The 18,103-nt window shown below is 40.8% G+C and overlaps 1 protein-coding gene across 1 annotated transcript in view; it reads left to right on the top strand.

Moving 5' to 3' along the window:
- HSD17B12 (hydroxysteroid 17-beta dehydrogenase 12) overlaps positions 1–18,103 on the top strand; it is a gene marked incomplete at its 5' end in the record, with an annotated part of 74,977 nt that overhangs the window by 38,285 nt on the left and 18,589 nt on the right. The window contains 3 exon segments of the mRNA XM_084521313.1: positions 5,038–5,148; positions 9,405–9,469; positions 10,432–10,476. Of these exon segments, the coding sequence (XP_084377439.1) occupies positions 5,038–5,148; positions 9,405–9,469; positions 10,432–10,476 (221 nt within the window).

Here is an 18,103-nt window from a genome sequence, read left to right as displayed (position 1 = left end):
AGCTCATACCTTGCAGTCCTAAGTTCCTACAAAATGACCAGACAAAACTAGGTCTTGTTATACCTGGCTGATTGTAAAGTGCTTCTGTATGGGGAATAACATCAGTGTGTAGCGACAACCTGCTCTCACCAGTCTGGAAGTTATTTCACAGAATCACAGAATTTCTAGGTTGGAAGAGACCTCAAGATCATTGAGTCCAACCTCTGACCTAACACAAACAGTCTCCACTAAACCATATCCCTAAGCTCTACATCTAAACGTCTTTTGAAGAATTCCAGGGATGGTGACTCCACCACTTCCCTGGGCAGCCTGTTCCAATGCCTCACAACCCTTTCAGTAAAGAAGTTCTTCCTAACATCTAACCTAAAACTCCCCTGGCTCAACTTAAGCCCATTCCCCCTCATCCTGTCACCAGGCACGTGGGAGAACAGGCCAACCCCCACCTCGCTACAGCCTCCCTTGAGGTACCTATAGAGAGCGATAAGGTCGCAAATTTCAAAATTATTTGATGGTCCTGGAAAACAGAGGCCCAGAGTGGATACATTCCTGAAAGAAACGCCTCTGCCTTAATAAATAAATAAATTGTAGAGCTATCTGCAGCCACTCTATAGTCCTAAATTCTTCTTCATAGCTGCTGTGCATAGATGCAGTACTAAACATGCAGGAGGTTTTCATGTTTTGACTTCATCTCTGTGCTTCTTTAGAAGGTATTGCAAGATTACAAACTCTGCTTCTAGAGGCTTGGATACTGGGTTAGTGTGAGTCTTGCCACTGCCACGATACTGGAAAGATGAAGTTTTCATTTGTGAATGGTAGATGAATCACCTTACTTTTACTTGACCAAATTTCTTTGCCGTGTGCTGAAGAGTGGAGAGCTGTTTTCTGTCTCTTCCTGCCACTGCTTTGTTTGCGTCTCTGGCCATCCTGAAGCTAAGGACCAAGTGCAAAAAAGGTAACAGGAGTTTCAAGCAGTTTCTTTACCACCTCACTGTGGCGGTGATGTTTCTATCAGACAATGTAAAGAGATGAGATGCTCCTATTCTAGCAGGAGTTTTTGAATGCAACCCTGAGCTTGCAGTCACTGTTCCCAATACCTCCTTAGTGTGGACCTCAGATGCTTGATCCTGAACCTCCATGTTGCAAAGCTGCCTGGATTTGTTTCAAAATACGCAGCATAAATCATGCTGCTGTAGCCAAATGCTTTTAACATTATTACTATTATTTTTCTTTATGGACAGTCTTCTAGTTTTCCTGTTCCTGCAGGGTTTTTGACCACAGATCCCATTAACACTGACGCTGCCTCTGTCATGTAAACAGCGCTGCTGCTCCTGACCACAGGCTGAGGTGTGCCTGCGTTTGCAGAGAGGTACGCCAGGCTACTCCTCTGGGTGAACATTCTTTCAACCACGGTTTATTTGGGTGTGAAAACTTCATTTCCTTAGTGCTTTTTTAGCTTGTCAACCAAGATATCAGCTTAGGGAGGGCTGCTGCTTTCAACTACTTAAGTTTCCAAAAAAAACCCAAACTTTAAAGTGTTACCTCCTAGCCACTTTACAGTACTTCATTGGTCTTTATTTAGGGTATAGATCACTGTAACTTTCCACTTCTGTAATTCCAACATGATCCTTTTTTTCCAGTACTGCAGGTAACATGGTACCATTTTGCACCTGACTTGTTCCTGTAACAAAGGTGTGCTGCAGTTAGCTTAATCATTTAGATGTACGTTTTCCTTGCATAGCAAGGATATGTTTTCTGTAAGTCAGACCCACATCTGGCCTTTGGAGTTACCTGAAAAATAGGTAAGAGCTTTTGCTTCACCTAGTGAGGTTATAGCTTCTCATTTTATAGATGAGAGACCAGGTTTTGTCTTTGCAGCTGCTCAGGATGGTGCTGGTGTGGTTTCTGCCACGGAGTTGTCCTTTCTCTACTTTTATATTCATCTCTCTGCTGCCCCAATTCCTCCTGCTTCTGTTTTACCTGCTTGCTGAAGTGCACCACGCTCACTCTCCTGAGTAGTACTCCCCTTTCAACGCTGCTTTCTTCACTTCTGGTCCTGCTGGCCATGAACTAACTTCAGGTGGCACCTGGAGATCTCCTCTGGGCCTCCTAGGCTTCATCTGCTCGTTAGCAGTCTTTGTGCAGTTCCCTTGCTTTTGTAAGTAAACAGTAATGTCACATCTGTGTAGGAGTAGATGTTATTTTCCTGTGAACTGCTGATGACTTAAATCACGTATGAATAAATGAATATTTTTTTAATTAATATCCTGAACTTACCAAATTACTTTCTGATTTTAATATGTCGGGCTGAGTCTCTAATCAAGTTTGCTCTCCAGAACTTCCATGATCTTTAATTTTTCTACACAACATTGTCTAAAACCAGGAGCTTATGAAGACTATGCAATCTGAACTAATAGAGTAGCACAGCATTCCTTTTCCAAGTGCGAGTGTACTCAGTCCTGTGCTAAGAAGCACTTGAAGCACCAGTCCCAAAGACGAAACACCAGATCCGCTTGTCAATACATCAGCAAGAACGCTGGACACGCAGGCACATAGTATCACCTGCTTCAGATGTTCTGGTTGCTGACTGCAAAAAATGGTTTGTGCTTTCATTCCCTGTGGCCCCTGAGTACTTCAGGGTCTTTGAGTTCTATGAGGGAGCTGAGGTTTTCTCCTCCTGAGTGGAGAAGAGTCCAGTCACAGCTAGTTATCCTGGATTAGGAGGTAGCCTTCTTGCTTCTTCCTCTGTTGCACTTCATCTCAGTCTTTCTGGCAGATAAAACAAGGATATGTGCCACTGTCTTTTCTAGCCCATCTCTTTGAAGGCATCTTAATTGTTAAGATAAGAAAAACCCCTTTTCTGGTGCTCCTACAGAGCAAAGCACACCTGTTCTGCCCTGCACCTTGTGCTCTGACCACTAGCACAAGCTTGCACAGCAGTGACTTCATGCTGTCTGCATCGTTACTTGAGACAGAACCATTTTGCCAGATGTCTGCTACTCTTTTCTCCAATCAAGTGGGTTTTACCACCTATTGCAGGTTCTGGGGCTGAGTGTGGGGACTTGAAAGTGACAGTGCCAGGCTGCTACATGAGATGGGGAGGTAGAGCTGGGTCAGTGCATGGAGCCTGCTGCTGGGACAGGAAAATCTGGACTGTCTGTAGCGAGCAGCTGCACAAAAATTGTGTCCTTTGGCCATACCAGTAGGCAATCTTTTGCTTTTTGGATGCTTTATTCGATCTGTTACCTGCAATCAGCCCACAAAGGGTGCTGCCTGTTTTTGTAGGGGTATTGCGCAGCTACCTTGGACGCAGTGGCTAATTTTCTCAAGGCTTGGAGAAGTGATCGTATATGTGCTGTGGTACGATGTTTTTTTCTTTTTTTCTATTTATAGCATTAGGTCTTACGATTTTTTTCTTAACTCTTCCTCTCAGCATCTCTGTAGTGATTTCGAAAAGCGTAGAGGACAAATCGGTAACAATCCTAATGAAGAGTGTTTAGCTTAGAAGGGCCAGGAACAACTGAGCAAATCTGTGAGGATGGTGTTCGGGTCCTTTAAACAACTTGCATTTCATGAAGCATCTGAACGGCTGTGAGGACAGCTGCAGATACAGTAAAACAGTTTAAAATGGCATGTGTGTGGAAGTGTTCTCCTTCGGTTTCGCCCGCCCAGTCCCCTTGCACATATTTGATGTGCCTACAACGTTGCCTTTAATTCGGTGTCCTGTAAGAATTTGAATGTGTATGTTAAATATTAGAACAGCTGTGCCCAAAAATAGAACAGCCCCCCCCTCCCCAAATGTTGAACTTGATTTTCTTCTGACGCTATCACAAGACTGCTGCTGCAGTAGGGGCTTAATGCTATTTACGTCGTCATTCCACATAGCAACATCTCTCGGGGGATTTTTAAACAATGCAGCTGTTCACGAGAGATGAAGGGGTTGAGGGGTGGGGAGAGGGAAAGGAGGAGAAATAATTTCATCTGCCAGGAGGGATGTTGGCGGGGGAAGGGAGGCAGCCAGAGCCCAGCGAGTTCGGTGGATTCATGATTCTGCATGAATGGACGGCAGAATCCTGGGAGCTGCGACTTCCCCTGAATGGGAAAGAGCATCACGGGAAGCTGGCTGCTTCTAATCTTTTTGTGAATGATTCTTTTCCTTCAAATTGACACCACTTTTATGAATGGCCGTGGGGGCAAAATGCTGCAAAATCCTCCCTGAGATGTATACAGCCGCCTTGGGGAGCGCCGGGGTGGGAAGTTAGGTGCAGCAAAACTCAGAAATGCTTCAGCGTTAAGCTGCTGGGTTGTTCTTTTGAAGTCCGAGAGGACATCGTGCTGATGTTAATTACATGTAATTAATCTAGCTTGATGGAGGCAGAATTGCTCTTTACGTGAGGAAATTTTAATACTTGCTTCCCTTTTCTATTTCAAAATGCAGTTGGTTGTATGTATTTCCCCTGTTGTGTTAAAGGAGGAGATAAAAGCATATAGGAATGGTTTTAGAGTGACTGAACTCACAGCTCTGCTCTCGTTCACCCACAAGTTCCCTGCTCTCTCTGTGTTCAAAACACTAAATATTTGAAACGTTTTAAGGCATTGGAAGTGAGAATGCAAATGGAGGGCAATAAAGAATAGTTTTGCTCAATCTGAAGCCACTCGTTTACCATTTGCCATAAGCTGGAAGAAAGTGTCCTTGTCAAGTTGTACTTGGGCACTGCTGTGTACGTGTATTTTCTGATTTCAGCATTTTTTGGCCTCTGTGCAAACCTGTATAATTTGTTTTCTTGCCATTTTCACGGTCCTTTACAAACAAAACGTGCTGAATCATTTGACAATGCATGTTCTCAACAGAAGCAGCCTAATGTTGCAAACTTCTTAAGCAGGTTACGTTAAAATTCAAGGATTCCTGTTGAAGACATGAAAATGTTAGTATAATATTAATTGCTTAAAAAAGTGTGTAAAAAACACAGTAACTGATATAGTATTAGTGTTTGAATAATAATTCAACTACTTCAAAGTTTTTAACTTTTTTTTTCCTAGCGGAGCAGTACGGTGTGGAAACAAAAGTTATCGTGGCAGACTTCGGAGAGAGAGAAGATATTTATGATAGAATCAAAGCGGGACTGGAAGGCCTGGAGATCGGTGTTTTAGGTTTGTATCTTGTCTTTCTAAATCTTTCATGCTGTGTTTTGTTTCGACACGCTTACTGACTTTTTCACATTTAAAATTTTTTTGAAAACAATTCACAAAAACTAATCATTTGCCTGACTAAAACTACGTCACCGTATGCTCAGTGTGCTTTTTTAGCTCCCCGATGATGCACTACACGAGCTGGTGCTTGCATGTGTGCTCAGGTTCTAGGAACTGAGGCTTATTGAGTGTTTTTGATGTGTTATTCTGCAATTGTTAAAGGCTCCTTTAGCTTGTGACTGCACGCACAGTTACTTGACCCAATGCTGTCTCAGAATCTGAGCAAGCTCTAGATACTTAGATTCAGCTTAGCAGTAGGGCCCTGTGGGAGAGCTGGTAACTTTTAATTAAAGAGCTGTTGAAATTTAATCATTAGAGTATAGCATCAAGTAACTGTCTCCTGTCTCAAAAGTTTTAAGTGCGTTCTGGTCGTGTTGGGAAGCTGGTGTCCTGCTAGCAGCAGCGCAATAAGCCCGAGCGTGGCCTGTGACGTGCAGAAGTGTAGGTGTTACGGGAGTCCTTGAAAAGACAAGGTGATCCCTCCTGTTACGTCGCAGAATGTAGAACCAAAGTCATTTCAGGAAGGTGTCTGTTGTGACTTAAGAGGAAATTAGCCATAACCTGAATCTTACCTGAGCTGTGGGGCAGAGGCAGTTTTATTGTTGGTTTTTTTTTTTTTTTTTTTTCTGGTTCTTTCTGTGGAAGCACACCTACCTGTGCATAGCCTAGATTTATACAGTTTCTCAGTATGGGGATGGGAACCTGTCATGCTAAACATAAGGCATGACATTTTTACGAAGTCCTGTGGCTCAGATGCCTGCCAGTATGTCATCTGTTTAAGTTATTTTGTTACTACAAAACTCGTTTTACTAAGCTGAAGTGCAGTAATTGGAGCTAGAACTATTCTTTTAAAAGCATATTTCAAAATAAATTTGTCACATGTGGTAATATTGTATATGAGCTCTGTTTCTAATAGATGGATCTTGCTTTATGATGCCTGCAAATAATGCCCAAGAAAATAGTATACATAAAAACTCAATTTAAAAATGCTGTAATTAAATGATGAAGCACAGAATGTTCCCTAATACTTCTGACAGATTTGAGTACGTGCAACTCATGACATCCAGTATTTAATTACTATAAAAATTCAAATCCACCTAAAATTGGAGTAAGGGCAGCTGCCACCATCTACCCAACATGTTGCGTGTAGAATAGTTAGGATAGAGCTGTGGATACCTCGTTTTTTCTTTCTGAAGGATATAATTTCCAAAGAAACTTTGAGGATTAAAAATTAATGTTTATTCTGATCTGTTGCAAGCTGTCTGTTACATAGCAATTGCAACAGAATAGTTTATCATGTACATATCTCAAAATGCAGCAAATCTTTTACTATGTGAGGTATGTATCCAAACTGAAAAGGCTTTTTTATTTGTTAGACTGTGCTAAAGTTACGGTGATGCACAGAATCATGAAAATCTGACTTTTTATAGACTTCGGGCACGAAAGCAGTGAATTTGTTTCAGTTTTTTTTTGTCAGCTTACTACAGGAAAATGGCATTCTTCAAACAGAGCTTGGTTATTTGCACAAGCACCTTGACTAAAAACATGGTAAAAATAGCAACTAAATGCTCGAGAGTCGTGTCTTCTCTAGCTGAGTTCTTTCACCATTTTCTTGCAGCCCTTGCCAATGCAGGTTTACAGATGCCTTTTTTTTTCTGGCTGAGCAGGATGTTCACTTGCAATTTTAGTAGGTCTCATGCTTGAGATCATCAGATTACATGATACGTAGGATTTTTTATTTCCCCAGATATAGCTGTATTAACACAAACCACTTATCAGTGTAATTTTTCAGCACAGGCTATGGCTACTCTAGAAAGACCTTTTTTTTTTGTGGCAATTTCATGCTTTAGTGCCTTATATTTTAAATTCTGTAGCATTTGTTGCAATCAAGAACATAGCTTTTGCAAATCTCTGTTTTGCTTGTCTTTGTGAGAAAAAACATGGGTTTAAATGAGAAGAACCACAAGGGATGAGTTCTCAGGTTACAGCATATTTTCTTCTTTTGCGTCTCATCTAGAAGAATATCGATGAGAACCCTTGGCACTATAGCACGGTTGCTGATGATCTATGGTAATTATTTTTTAACCTTGCACTTAGACACAGGAATCTCCACATATACTGCCGAAGATTGAGCTTCTGATTGTATAGTTGCACCGAGTCTAACTAAAGAACTTACAGATTGAAATCCTTGTAAACTTCTTATTTGGAAGCTTCTTCTCACCCACGTACGAAGGCTAAAAGAGTTTGCATAATGTTTTTGCTGTGTGTTCAAAACAGCGTCTGTCAGTGACTTCGAACATGTGCTAGCTACAGCAATATGTTAAACAAGCAGAGGTGGGAAATCTTTCTTTTGCTGTTCTTAAATCCCCGTGATTCTCGAAACGAGTTAGAGCTGGACAGCATCTTATCCTGTTGTTATCCAGTTCTTTTGGGGTAAAATCTGCCTTTACAAACTGAAAACCATTAAAAAAAAAAAAAATCATTTGAAACTACAGCAAAATATCATCCGGTAGAAAATGATGGCTAAAACTGGAAGGGTACATAACTGGGTCGCAGTTTCTAGTAAGGGGTGTGAATTTTGTGCAACCATCCCTGTAACACAAGTCATAGGCGATATGCTGGATTTAGAACGAGCAACCAGAGATAGTCCCAAAACTCTGCTGCAGTTCATGGCAAAAATCCTTTCCAGAGAGATGGACTGAAAAATGGTTTAATATAGGATGAAAACCAGGGGAAAAATCTCTCTTACTCTGGAAATAACAAGATTGGACCTTGCTCCTTTTTAAAACTTATGTCTGTAAATGTAACAAACATCTGTTAGGAATTTGTCAAACCCTGTTCTCCTTGATTCCTTTCTTTTTAAAGATTATCCAAAAGTTAAAATTTTAAAAAACATTATGACAAATCAGCTAAAGGTTTCCATAGATATACTGAGAGGTCTGGGGTAAAAGTGCCGTTGTTTGAGAAAATCTGTGAATGAAGCATGAGAACTTGTGCCAGAATCTCTACTGCATGTTGCCTGCGTGTCCTGAACGTCTGCTGATGCTTAAATAGCTTTCACGTTGGGTGTAAAAATTACAGCTTTTGGCACAGGTGTAGGGGCTATTCAAAAACACAACCTGAACCGACCACACACACACACACACACAAAAAAAAAAAAAGCATCAGTACCTTTTAAATGTGTTTCTTACCCCCCTGTAGACTCTACCCTAGAGGTGAGCAGTGCTGCTGAGCATATATAGCACTTTAGGATCCTCTGGGGTGTAAGACGCTATATAAATGTAAAATGTTACCACAGCAACCAAATGTCACAAGATTCACTTGCGTAAGATGAACAACAGATACTTAGGAAACGGAGATCCCATTTGCTTGTTTTTTGTCTCCATACCAATCTGCTTTATTAAGTTTGAATAAACTGAGGCTGCAGAGCTGCATTGTTTTCTAATGATACCAGAAGTTTTCCACTACTTGGGTTGAGACTGGAGAATGAATGCTGGTTTCAGGGCTCAGAATAAAACCTTGCCAGGCTGAAGTGTTGCGTTGAAGGGAGAAAAAAAAAATCAGGTTTAAGTAATTAATACATTCGCTCTGTTAATTTTAATGCTGCCAATGGGGAGGGATTTTGCAGATCTGAGGAGCGTGGGGAGGGGGACAGGAGAGCAGCTTCCTGCGATGGATCTCCCTGTAGCAGGTCTGCAAACGCCCAGGGAGAGCAAACCAGGAACCATTTCTAAAGGCAGAGGCTCTGTCAAAAACACAGGCTGCTTAATGTACGGAGACTGTCATTAATGTGATTTCTCCTCACTCGGAGCTGTGCCTCCTCCTTCCCCCAGCCTGTCGGGGAGAGCTGCAGCGCCTGGGCTCTTGCTGCCACCTACTGTCCTCTCTCCTCTCCCTCTCCTCTCCCTCTCCTCCACTGTGGTGGGCTAGATGGGACACCACAGAAACCATTGCAATAACATTTGTGCTAAAAACACCTTGTGTACTTGCTCTTGCACCCCGCTCATGTACAAGTGGATTTGCAGTTAAGGAAACTTGACTGGAGGGGTGCAGTGGTTCGACTGCAACGTTTTAAGAGAATTATTTGAAAGTCACACTTAGAGCATCAGAAATCAGATTTGAAGCAATTAGAATAAAACTTCTTGCTTTCATTTCAGTAAACAATGTGGGAATTTCATATTCGTATCCTGAATATTTCATTGATGTTCCAGACCTGGATAAGGTGAGTGGTTTTTCTCTTTCTTTGCAGTGTTCTCATCGTTAGCACTCAATGCTTAATAGTTAAGGCAGAAGTACCAGGATTTGATGAAGGTACACACACACACACAAAAAAAAAAAGGTTTTCTGATTAGAATTAAGCCAAAAGGGTCCTAAGAGCCTTACATAGGCAACGCAGTACAGTTGAGATGAGGGCAGTCTCAGTTTTTTGAGCAGTGTTTTTTATATGTCAAATGAAGAACAGTGGCAGAGTGTATTTCTATTTCAGGTGCTCTGGTTAGTAACTGAACACCGCTCTTGTCCGTGGTCTCATCTGTCTGTTGTTCTTGAGCCTCTTTAGCCTGTGGGGTGATTTTTAAGTGATCAAAGGGAGTTAAGCAACCTCACAAATGGTCACTGTATATTCCAGAACACCATTCTGAAACTTAAATGTGACCCCTTTAGATGTTTGGTAATGTAGAGACAACTGTGCTTGCATTGAGTACTTTGTAATTGCAGGTTTTCAACACTTTCACTGGTATATGACTTTGTTTCCAAACCCTCTGTAGCTGACTGTATACATAGTGGTTTGGGGCTTTCTGCTTAGAAAATTAAGCACTGAAGCAATGTTATGAAGTGGTGAGGAGCACAATATAAACATGAATATATGAACATGTCTGAAATATCATAATTTATTAAAGTTCATAAATATTGCAAATGGTGTTAGGAAATTCAGTGTCAATGAGATACATCTATGTTGGGTTTTTATTAGCAGGAGTCCCTATTCGGGGATAAAACTTGGTGAAAAACAATTCAGAGACAGCTCTGAAAGTCTTCACTGCTCCTGATACTAAAGCAAGAAGGCACAAAGTAAAGGTGGATGTAGAAGAGTAAGGTTTAATTTATTCAAGCACTTGCAACCCAGAGGGTGTGTAAATGTTATTCAACAAGCTTACAACAAAACACAAATCTTTTGCTTTCTTGCAGACAATTGACAAAATGATCAACATTAACATCATGTCTGTTTGTAAGGTAAGCTACCTGTTACCGACACTTGTTCTGGAAGTCTTAATTCAAAACCAGCATACAACTCTAATTCAGTTGTCTGAAGCAGTTACTTTCACCTGTTGGGCCACAAGTTCATTTTTCATCTTAGAGTAACCTCGAATTTATGATTCTTGTAGCGGAATATTCTGATTGTTGTGCAAAATATAACTTGTTACAAAGGTAATTCTTAGCTATTTAGAAGAGCAAGGTGTGTAAACAAAACAGCAACTTAATGCTTCTTCACGCTTGTTGGTATGATTCATCCTGTAAATCCTTAATTTTTCTCCCTCTGTATGCATGTTTTGTGGGGTAGGCACCGTGATCATTACATGTGTCAGGTTTTTGTACGCTGGTGTGAGAAGATACATAGATGTTTACTGTAAAATACAAGAGGAAGAAGGAAACACAAATTTACACAAGTCCGTATTCACGTTTAAATTATAACTTTCTCTTTTTGATATTTAAGCTGATGGTTTTATTGTGAAGAAATCAACAGCAGTTCAAGCCAAAACACTTAATGTTTATTAAAAGGAGGTCCATTCAAACATCAGTTTTTCATCCTTGTATTTCAAAGCTAAGCAATGGGCAGGGCTAATAGCAGCTGCTTACCATAACATAGGAAGTCACTTAGTGTGTTGGGAAACAATGCTGAAGAAACTCCCTTGTAATTATTCACTGCTAAACCTTAACTTTCTCTTCTGCATAACAAAAAGCTTACATCTCCAGCAGCTGAGGGTTAACCTTTTGCCTCAAAGCTGAAATGTTAGGTGCTTCAAAGGTGGCTTAAAGGATTTGGCTTTCTTGCAGCTGTTCTGATTAGGTCAAGTACTGAATTCATCTAGTATGGTGCTCTAATAGGGGAATCTAAACTGTAGGCATCTTGTTTCTGTGTGAGGAAGCACAGGACCTCAGAAAATAATGCCTCTGTAGGATTTTCACACCTTGCTTAAAAAACAGCAGTGAAAAATGCATCCCTTGCATGACTGAATTGGAATTGCAGCTTTCTGCTGCTTTCACTTCAGTGTGTGTTTATTTGACATGTTAGAACTAACTACTTCTTGCGAAGTTAGAAATGCTACAACAGTAGGTCTTCAGCAACTTTTCTACTTTATAAACACAGCTAATGTGACAAGCACCGATTTTAGTTGTCCCAGAGGGTTCGTAGGCCTTGGGGTCTTGTGGCACTCCGGCAAGACTTTCATCAGAGAAGTCAGTTACTGGTGGGCACCTTTGGAAGTTTCCCTTACAGAAGCCATTTAGCAGACTTTAATGTTAACACAGTTAAACCAGGTGTAATCAGAAAAGTGCTAAGGTGTGACATCTGTGCTGTGCCAGCAGAGGGAGTGCACTATTCAGTGATTAAAGAATTTGGGGTGTCAGCCCTCCTGGAAACGTTTCCGTAGACTAGGAATGTTTCAGCTGAGCTATTTTAATATGTTCTTCTGAAGATGGTAGACTGGAATAATTTGAGGCTTGCTTTGTTGGATACGTAACTAAAATTCTAGAGACACAGCCAGATTACATTGGTTTCCAGAACAAATTAGCACTGCTTTGAGTCTCTGTGCTTATAATCAGTGATATCCAACTAAAGCTAACAACAACAAAAAGTCATACAATTTATTTTCTGGTAAAATTTTCAGTGTGTGAGCATCTTCACGTTATAATGTGGTTGTTGCCACATATGTAAAAATGTACTGTCTATTTGCTATGAGGCTAGCGTGTTAATAGTATTTTTCCATTTGTTTGAAAACTTTTTCTTGACCGTGAACAGCTCGTGCTACTGGGTATAATCAGAGTTTGAGCATAAGCTTCCAGGCTTGAAAATGTTCCTCCTGCATGAGCCTGTTGTGTAATTAAACAGTAGGCATGCCAGATGCTTACTGTTTTGGGGAGAGGAGCACATTAGAGATATGTACCATCTGTAAGTCATTTTTTCAGGAGAACCCATAGAAATTAAGAATTGTGGTAGGAGACAATTTTAGGAAAAATCTGTGCGTCCTTTTGCTTAGGTTTTGGGGACAAAACCCCGTGAACACTTACTTCAGTGTTTTATGGTGATAACACCTCTTATCCAGGGGTATAAGTTTGTGTGTTACTTATAAAAAAAAAAAAAAAAGTCTCTTCTCTTGCCTGATTAAAAACATGGAATTTAGGAGGGAAGACAGAGGACTGAAGCAAGGAGGTGAAGGTGTGATGAAAAGATGAAGGTACAGAAGAGGCAAAGCAGGTGGTTTTGCTGGTACACATTCAGGCTCCACTCACAGTGTCTCCACATCCTCATCAGAGGTGTCGCATAAATTGTCCGCGTAGGTTCTGGAACACAGCTACCTACTTCATTTCCTTTGGGATAAAGCTTCCTCATTGCTTAAAATGAAGTAGTATCTTCTTAGTAACCTGCACGACAGGTTATCAGCAACACCTCTGTAGGACACCACTTCCTAGGCTTGAAGTGGGAAATTTAAGATATTCAGCATAGTTTGATCCTGCAGAAATGTTAAGGTCTGTTCTGTTGCCACAAGTGTAAGCATTTTTAAAATGTAACACTTGCTTACCCCTTCCCTTCTGACCCTCTATCTCTTTGTTGAGCATCTCACTGTATTTCCTAGGGGATAATCTTCATGTAGGAGGGGTTACACAGAGAGAAGACCAATCTTAACCTCACAGGATAAATTACCAGCCTAGTTGGTTCTGCTGCTTAACCCTTTTGCCAGTGTTAGTCTCTAATGTGATATAACTTTCCCTAGTGTTTAAGAATGTGTTTCCTGCCACAGCTTTTAAACGTGCTTCTTTCCCAACTCCTATCCTGTATTGCCTAGCCCTGTCATGTCCTTAGAGCACTGATGGATTAGGTGACCTATGAACCCCGTGCTGTTGCAATTTTGGGGCTCAGTCAGTCTGGCATCAAGTGTTGTGATTTCCATGACCTGCCTTCAAAATGCCCTTTAAACCACTGAAGACAAGCTACATAAAACCCACATCTTGGAAAGCAGGGGTGCAGACAACTCATTGCTTGGTGTTAAACAAAATACCGAGTCAAAAGTCTGGGGGTTCTTCACTAACAAGCAAGTGCTGAAGAGCCAAGATTATAGTTGCCCTCTATAGTTCCTTTCTATCAACAGTGTCTGTTTCTGTTTGCTTCACCTTTGTATGCTGCAATGGACTTTGATTTCACTTGGAAAAACAATTTGACTTGATTTGGCTCTTGGATTAAAGTACTGGGAGCCAGGGATGCCAGGCTTGCTGTCCAGTGAAAAAAGCGGGCAGGTAATAAGCACAGAGAAGAGTTTCTCATGATTTAGGGAGCTTTTTCTCCTTTAGGAGTCACAAGAGCTACGAAGTCTGTGAGAAACAGCAAGTGCCTTGTTTCTGTTTGCAGCATCACAATATGCTAATTGCACTGGGAGTGAGGCATAAACTTGTGTTCTCCTGCAAAACGAGTGGGACTAAATAGTTGAGGGAGTGCTGGCTTAGCGCTTGATTAAGCAAGGAGATGAATTGGTTTGAAAGCTATTATGTTGTAGGGGGAATGTGGTTTTCAGGCTTGCAGGCCAGGCTTCAGTTGGAAATTGGCATTAACAGAGGAAGGGAGAGAGTAAATTACAGCCGCATACATGCCTTGGAGTCTGTGCTAATCTTTGCCTTGATCACCTTACTTGTGCTTTTTACCAAGTGTCAACTACAAAAGGATAATAGGCCTACAAGATCAAGGATTTTTATCATTATTGGATTTGAGAAGCTTATAATTTGCTTAAGACTTCAAAATACATAAATAGTCTGTGTTGAACTGAGGTCTGGTGTCAGTTGCACTCTTAATGGAAGAGGAGGGAAAGGTGAATTGCACCAAGTAGCAAATGCTGGGCAGGACAAGGGAACGACTCTAGACAATGCCTGAAAAGTCTGAAGTGGAGTTTAGGGGAAAAACAAACAGCAAACTATACAAAACTGAAAGGAGTGGAAGAAGCTAGAAGCTAGTCTGTTTGAAAAAGAGCAGAAAAGCCTGGGGAGCAGCAACTCTGAAAGCCAGCAATCATATTTCTCTGGCATGGGTGGTCTGATGGGCTAGCTCAGCCTGCTACCCCACCTATCCTGGTACCTTTCCAGAGGTCAGATGACTGTTGCTTGTCCCCTGCTAGAACCATACGTGAATTATTGCATTCGTTGCGTATTGGAAAGGATAACAGCAAGAACATAATTCTGAGGGATGTGGCGACACTGACGTGTGAGAAGAGATCTGCATGTGTGTGCTTATGCCATTCTAGGCAAGGGAACTTTTACATTTGTATTCAAAGTCGTAATCAAACAGGGAAGATGATGATTTAGCCAAGTCGATAATGCAGGTTGGCGACAGAAGTACAGTTGCCAGTACTTTGAAGAGGAGTAAGTGTTCTGTGAAGGTAGTCATGAATATCCCTGAAATGATCCAGAGGGAGAAATTAGGTGCTGCAGTTGTCCCAGCTTGATGTGTATCATGCTCTTAGGTTCAAAGTCAGCAAGGTGGGAGAGGGAAATGGAGCTGCAACAAAGGCTTTCCAGCAATGGTAAGGGGTTTTTTCTTAAAAGTACAAGCAACGGGTGAGCTTTTTTTTTTTTTTTCTAAGAAAACCCTACACTTCTGTGCTTGTTTATTTTTTTTTTGTAGGTTTGGGGTTGTGAGAAATACAAATTGCCTTGAAACTTATTTGAGTTGTCTTTTTTCCTACACAAGTGGGAAAATTGCTTAGTTGGGGAGTTTTCCTTGCAAACTGGGCTCTGAAAATTTGAGCTTCTAAATAGAGAAAGCTTTCCTAGAAGTGCTGCTCAGTGGAAGGTCACTGACATCTAACAGGGCTTGCAGAGTGTTGAAGTTCATAGTTCCACTTGTATATCCTGTGTTTCCCTTTCTGCTTACTGACCTTGCCACGTGGATTATTGCATTATTTTCTGTTGAGCTGACATCAGTTTTACCCTGAGCTGAGCAAGAGTAGTTTTTATTTGTAGAAACTGGCAGGTATGAGCTGCATTAAGAAATTGTTGTTTTGAAAGAGGTGCATTATGAAAACTTAATAGTAGATGCTGAGAATAGCTTCATGATCAATTTAACTAATAGTGCATGAATATAATTCCCTAGTTCTTTCAGAGTAAGTCTGCACAGGAGAGCTCCATAGGCACAGTGTCAGTTAACTAAACGTTAAATAGCTCAGTGCGTTGGTGAACCTCTGTGAATTCTCTGCCTGGGCAGTGTGAGTTATCTTATGGTAGCAGTTACGGTTTTGTACACGAGTGGGTGCATCACGGGGAATTGCTTACCTTTATTAAGGTTATGTTGCTTTGAGTGGTTGTAACTTCACCCCAGATCTGTGAATGAAATCTGAAGGAGACTTCTTAGCTGCGTAACAAAAATCTTGCCCAAGTTCTCAAGCTTCATCCGTTGTTGTACTTGCACAGGCTTCATTACCGTTCGCTACACCTTTTGGAAGTGGAAAGAGAGGCTTGCAGTCATAACATCTTACTGTAGAATGACTTGTCTCTGAATATAGAACAGTGGTATTAAGTGTCTGGCTTTGTATGACAGTTGTGGCACATAAGATGTGAAAGATGACTTCGAGTATTTTACATCGGTTTTTCCTACTGCTTATAGCAGTCTGAGTGAATATCACCTTCAAGGTGTTCTGAACTTCACAAGTCGTCCTTCTTCCCTAAGCTCTGCTCCTGTGCTACTGCTCAGATCAGAGTGAGAAAAGGCTGCAATTTGGTGATAAATAAGAATGGGAGAATTTATTTCTTCTGAAGAAACACTGGAAATGCATTGTTATAAATTCTAACTATTTGTTGGTCTTCTAATAAGAACTTTAAGTGTAGCACCTGTTTCGGAACATAAATCTAACCATATGGCTGTGTCTTTGCAGCTGAAAATAGCAACTTCTGTATCTCTAGACTAAAGTAGTCTTCCTTTTTTTTTGTTGTTGTTTTTTTTTTTCTTCCCAGAATTAGGGGTAGAAAAAAAGGTAGAAGATAGGTCTGGAGAGGAAGAGTGGACAATGTGACCAGTACTTGCCAGGCATGTAATAAATTAATTTGCAGATGCGTGAACATCAAGAAATGACAGCCGCCTTTAAAAGAATGATGAAGTGGCTTTAATAAATCTCTCCCACTTGTTATGAGCATCCTGGGATTTACGAGCTAGGAGTTTGTGTGAAAGAAGTTGACTTAAAAATAATATAGCCCTTGTCCTTTTATCTACCAAAACAAACGAAGGAGACTCCAAACTCTGTGGTAGTGTTGCTCAGAGTTTTACGCATGTATATGTGAAATTATTGGAAAAGAAGCCCTACTACTACTTCATGCTTGTGTGCTAAAGATTTTATCAGACTATATAAAACAAGGTACTGACAACTTCTGACATCAGAAAGGCTGTCTTGAACAAATTTTTCTGACACACGCATGCATTCTCACTCTGCTCTAATTCAAATTTTCAGAAAGAAATAAGAGATTTCTTTGGCTGAGCTGGCAGTTTTTAAGTAATTTGGTGTTTGGCTACTCTGCCTGAAATTACCTGAGCCTTCTGTCTCCTGGGGGAGTACCTATGGTTTCACCTGCAGCACAGGTATTTCTGTGGCAAGTAGTACTTCATTCAGAAGAATGGTTGTCTGAGGAAAGCTGAAGTGAGTTCAGTACCCACCAACTGAAGGCATGCTACTTAGGATAGTTCTCAGCCTTTCTTTTAGGTTTTCTGTCACTTTTTTCTGTCACTTTCTTCTTTCTTTATTAGATTGTCTTCAGAGAAAGAAACCCTACTGTAGAGTTCTCCCGTGTCCTACCTGTGAATTCCCAGGGACTGGGACTTGCAGCGCTTTGGCATTTATTAACTACACACAGCTGCAGAACTGGCTGTCTCTAAATCACACCTAGGTTCTTTGGTTCTTTATCTGGAACACATTTATTTAGTTCTTGGTCTGTTTCTTGTTGAACTGCCTGTTTGGTAATGGCATGTGTGAGGTTATGGCTGATGATGACAAAGATGTTGGCCAGTTCGGCGATTTTGAATAAAGATCATGCAAGCAATTCGACACGGGTATTAGTGGAAAAACTACATTTTTGCTATAGCTTGTTTTCTTTGAATTGATGCTGGGAGCATTTTATACATGTGTATAAAGCAGAGATTTGCCAGATAATTTGAACATGCCTGCAGAAGGCTTTGTCGGCATTTTTACACTAGTGCTCTTGCATTACTGGAAGTCTTATCATGGACTTGGCTGGGTGAGGTGAGACTCAAAGAGCTGCCTTCTGTTTCTTAATTCTTTAAAAAACAAAACAAACAACAAAAAGTATTTTTACTGCACAAAGGTATTGAATATTCATGTTTCTTTTTACATGTTACAAGAAGTAAAAACATAGATAGGAAAACCAGCTTTGCCTTATTTCACAGTTTTTTAAAGTTCTCTAAAAATGCTCATTCTAATGGAAACAAGTGGAGGTGATGCTAAGAATGAAATCCGGTTTTGTCATCAGTGTTTTTCTGTGGGGGTGTTTGTAGGGGACATTTGACTGCCTATCCAGCTGGACTTTGGAAACAGGCTACATAACAGCAAGCTGTTGGGGAGAGTGCTCTTGATTTCCACTGGTGTTGTGTACC

This window comes from Aythya ferina, assembly GCF_964211825.1.
Source record: "Aythya ferina genome assembly, chromosome: 5".
NCBI lineage: Eukaryota > Metazoa > Chordata > Aves > Anseriformes > Anatidae > Aythya > Aythya ferina.
The sequence above is the reverse complement of the archived record's forward strand: the minus strand, read 5'-3'. Positions and strand labels throughout refer to the sequence as shown.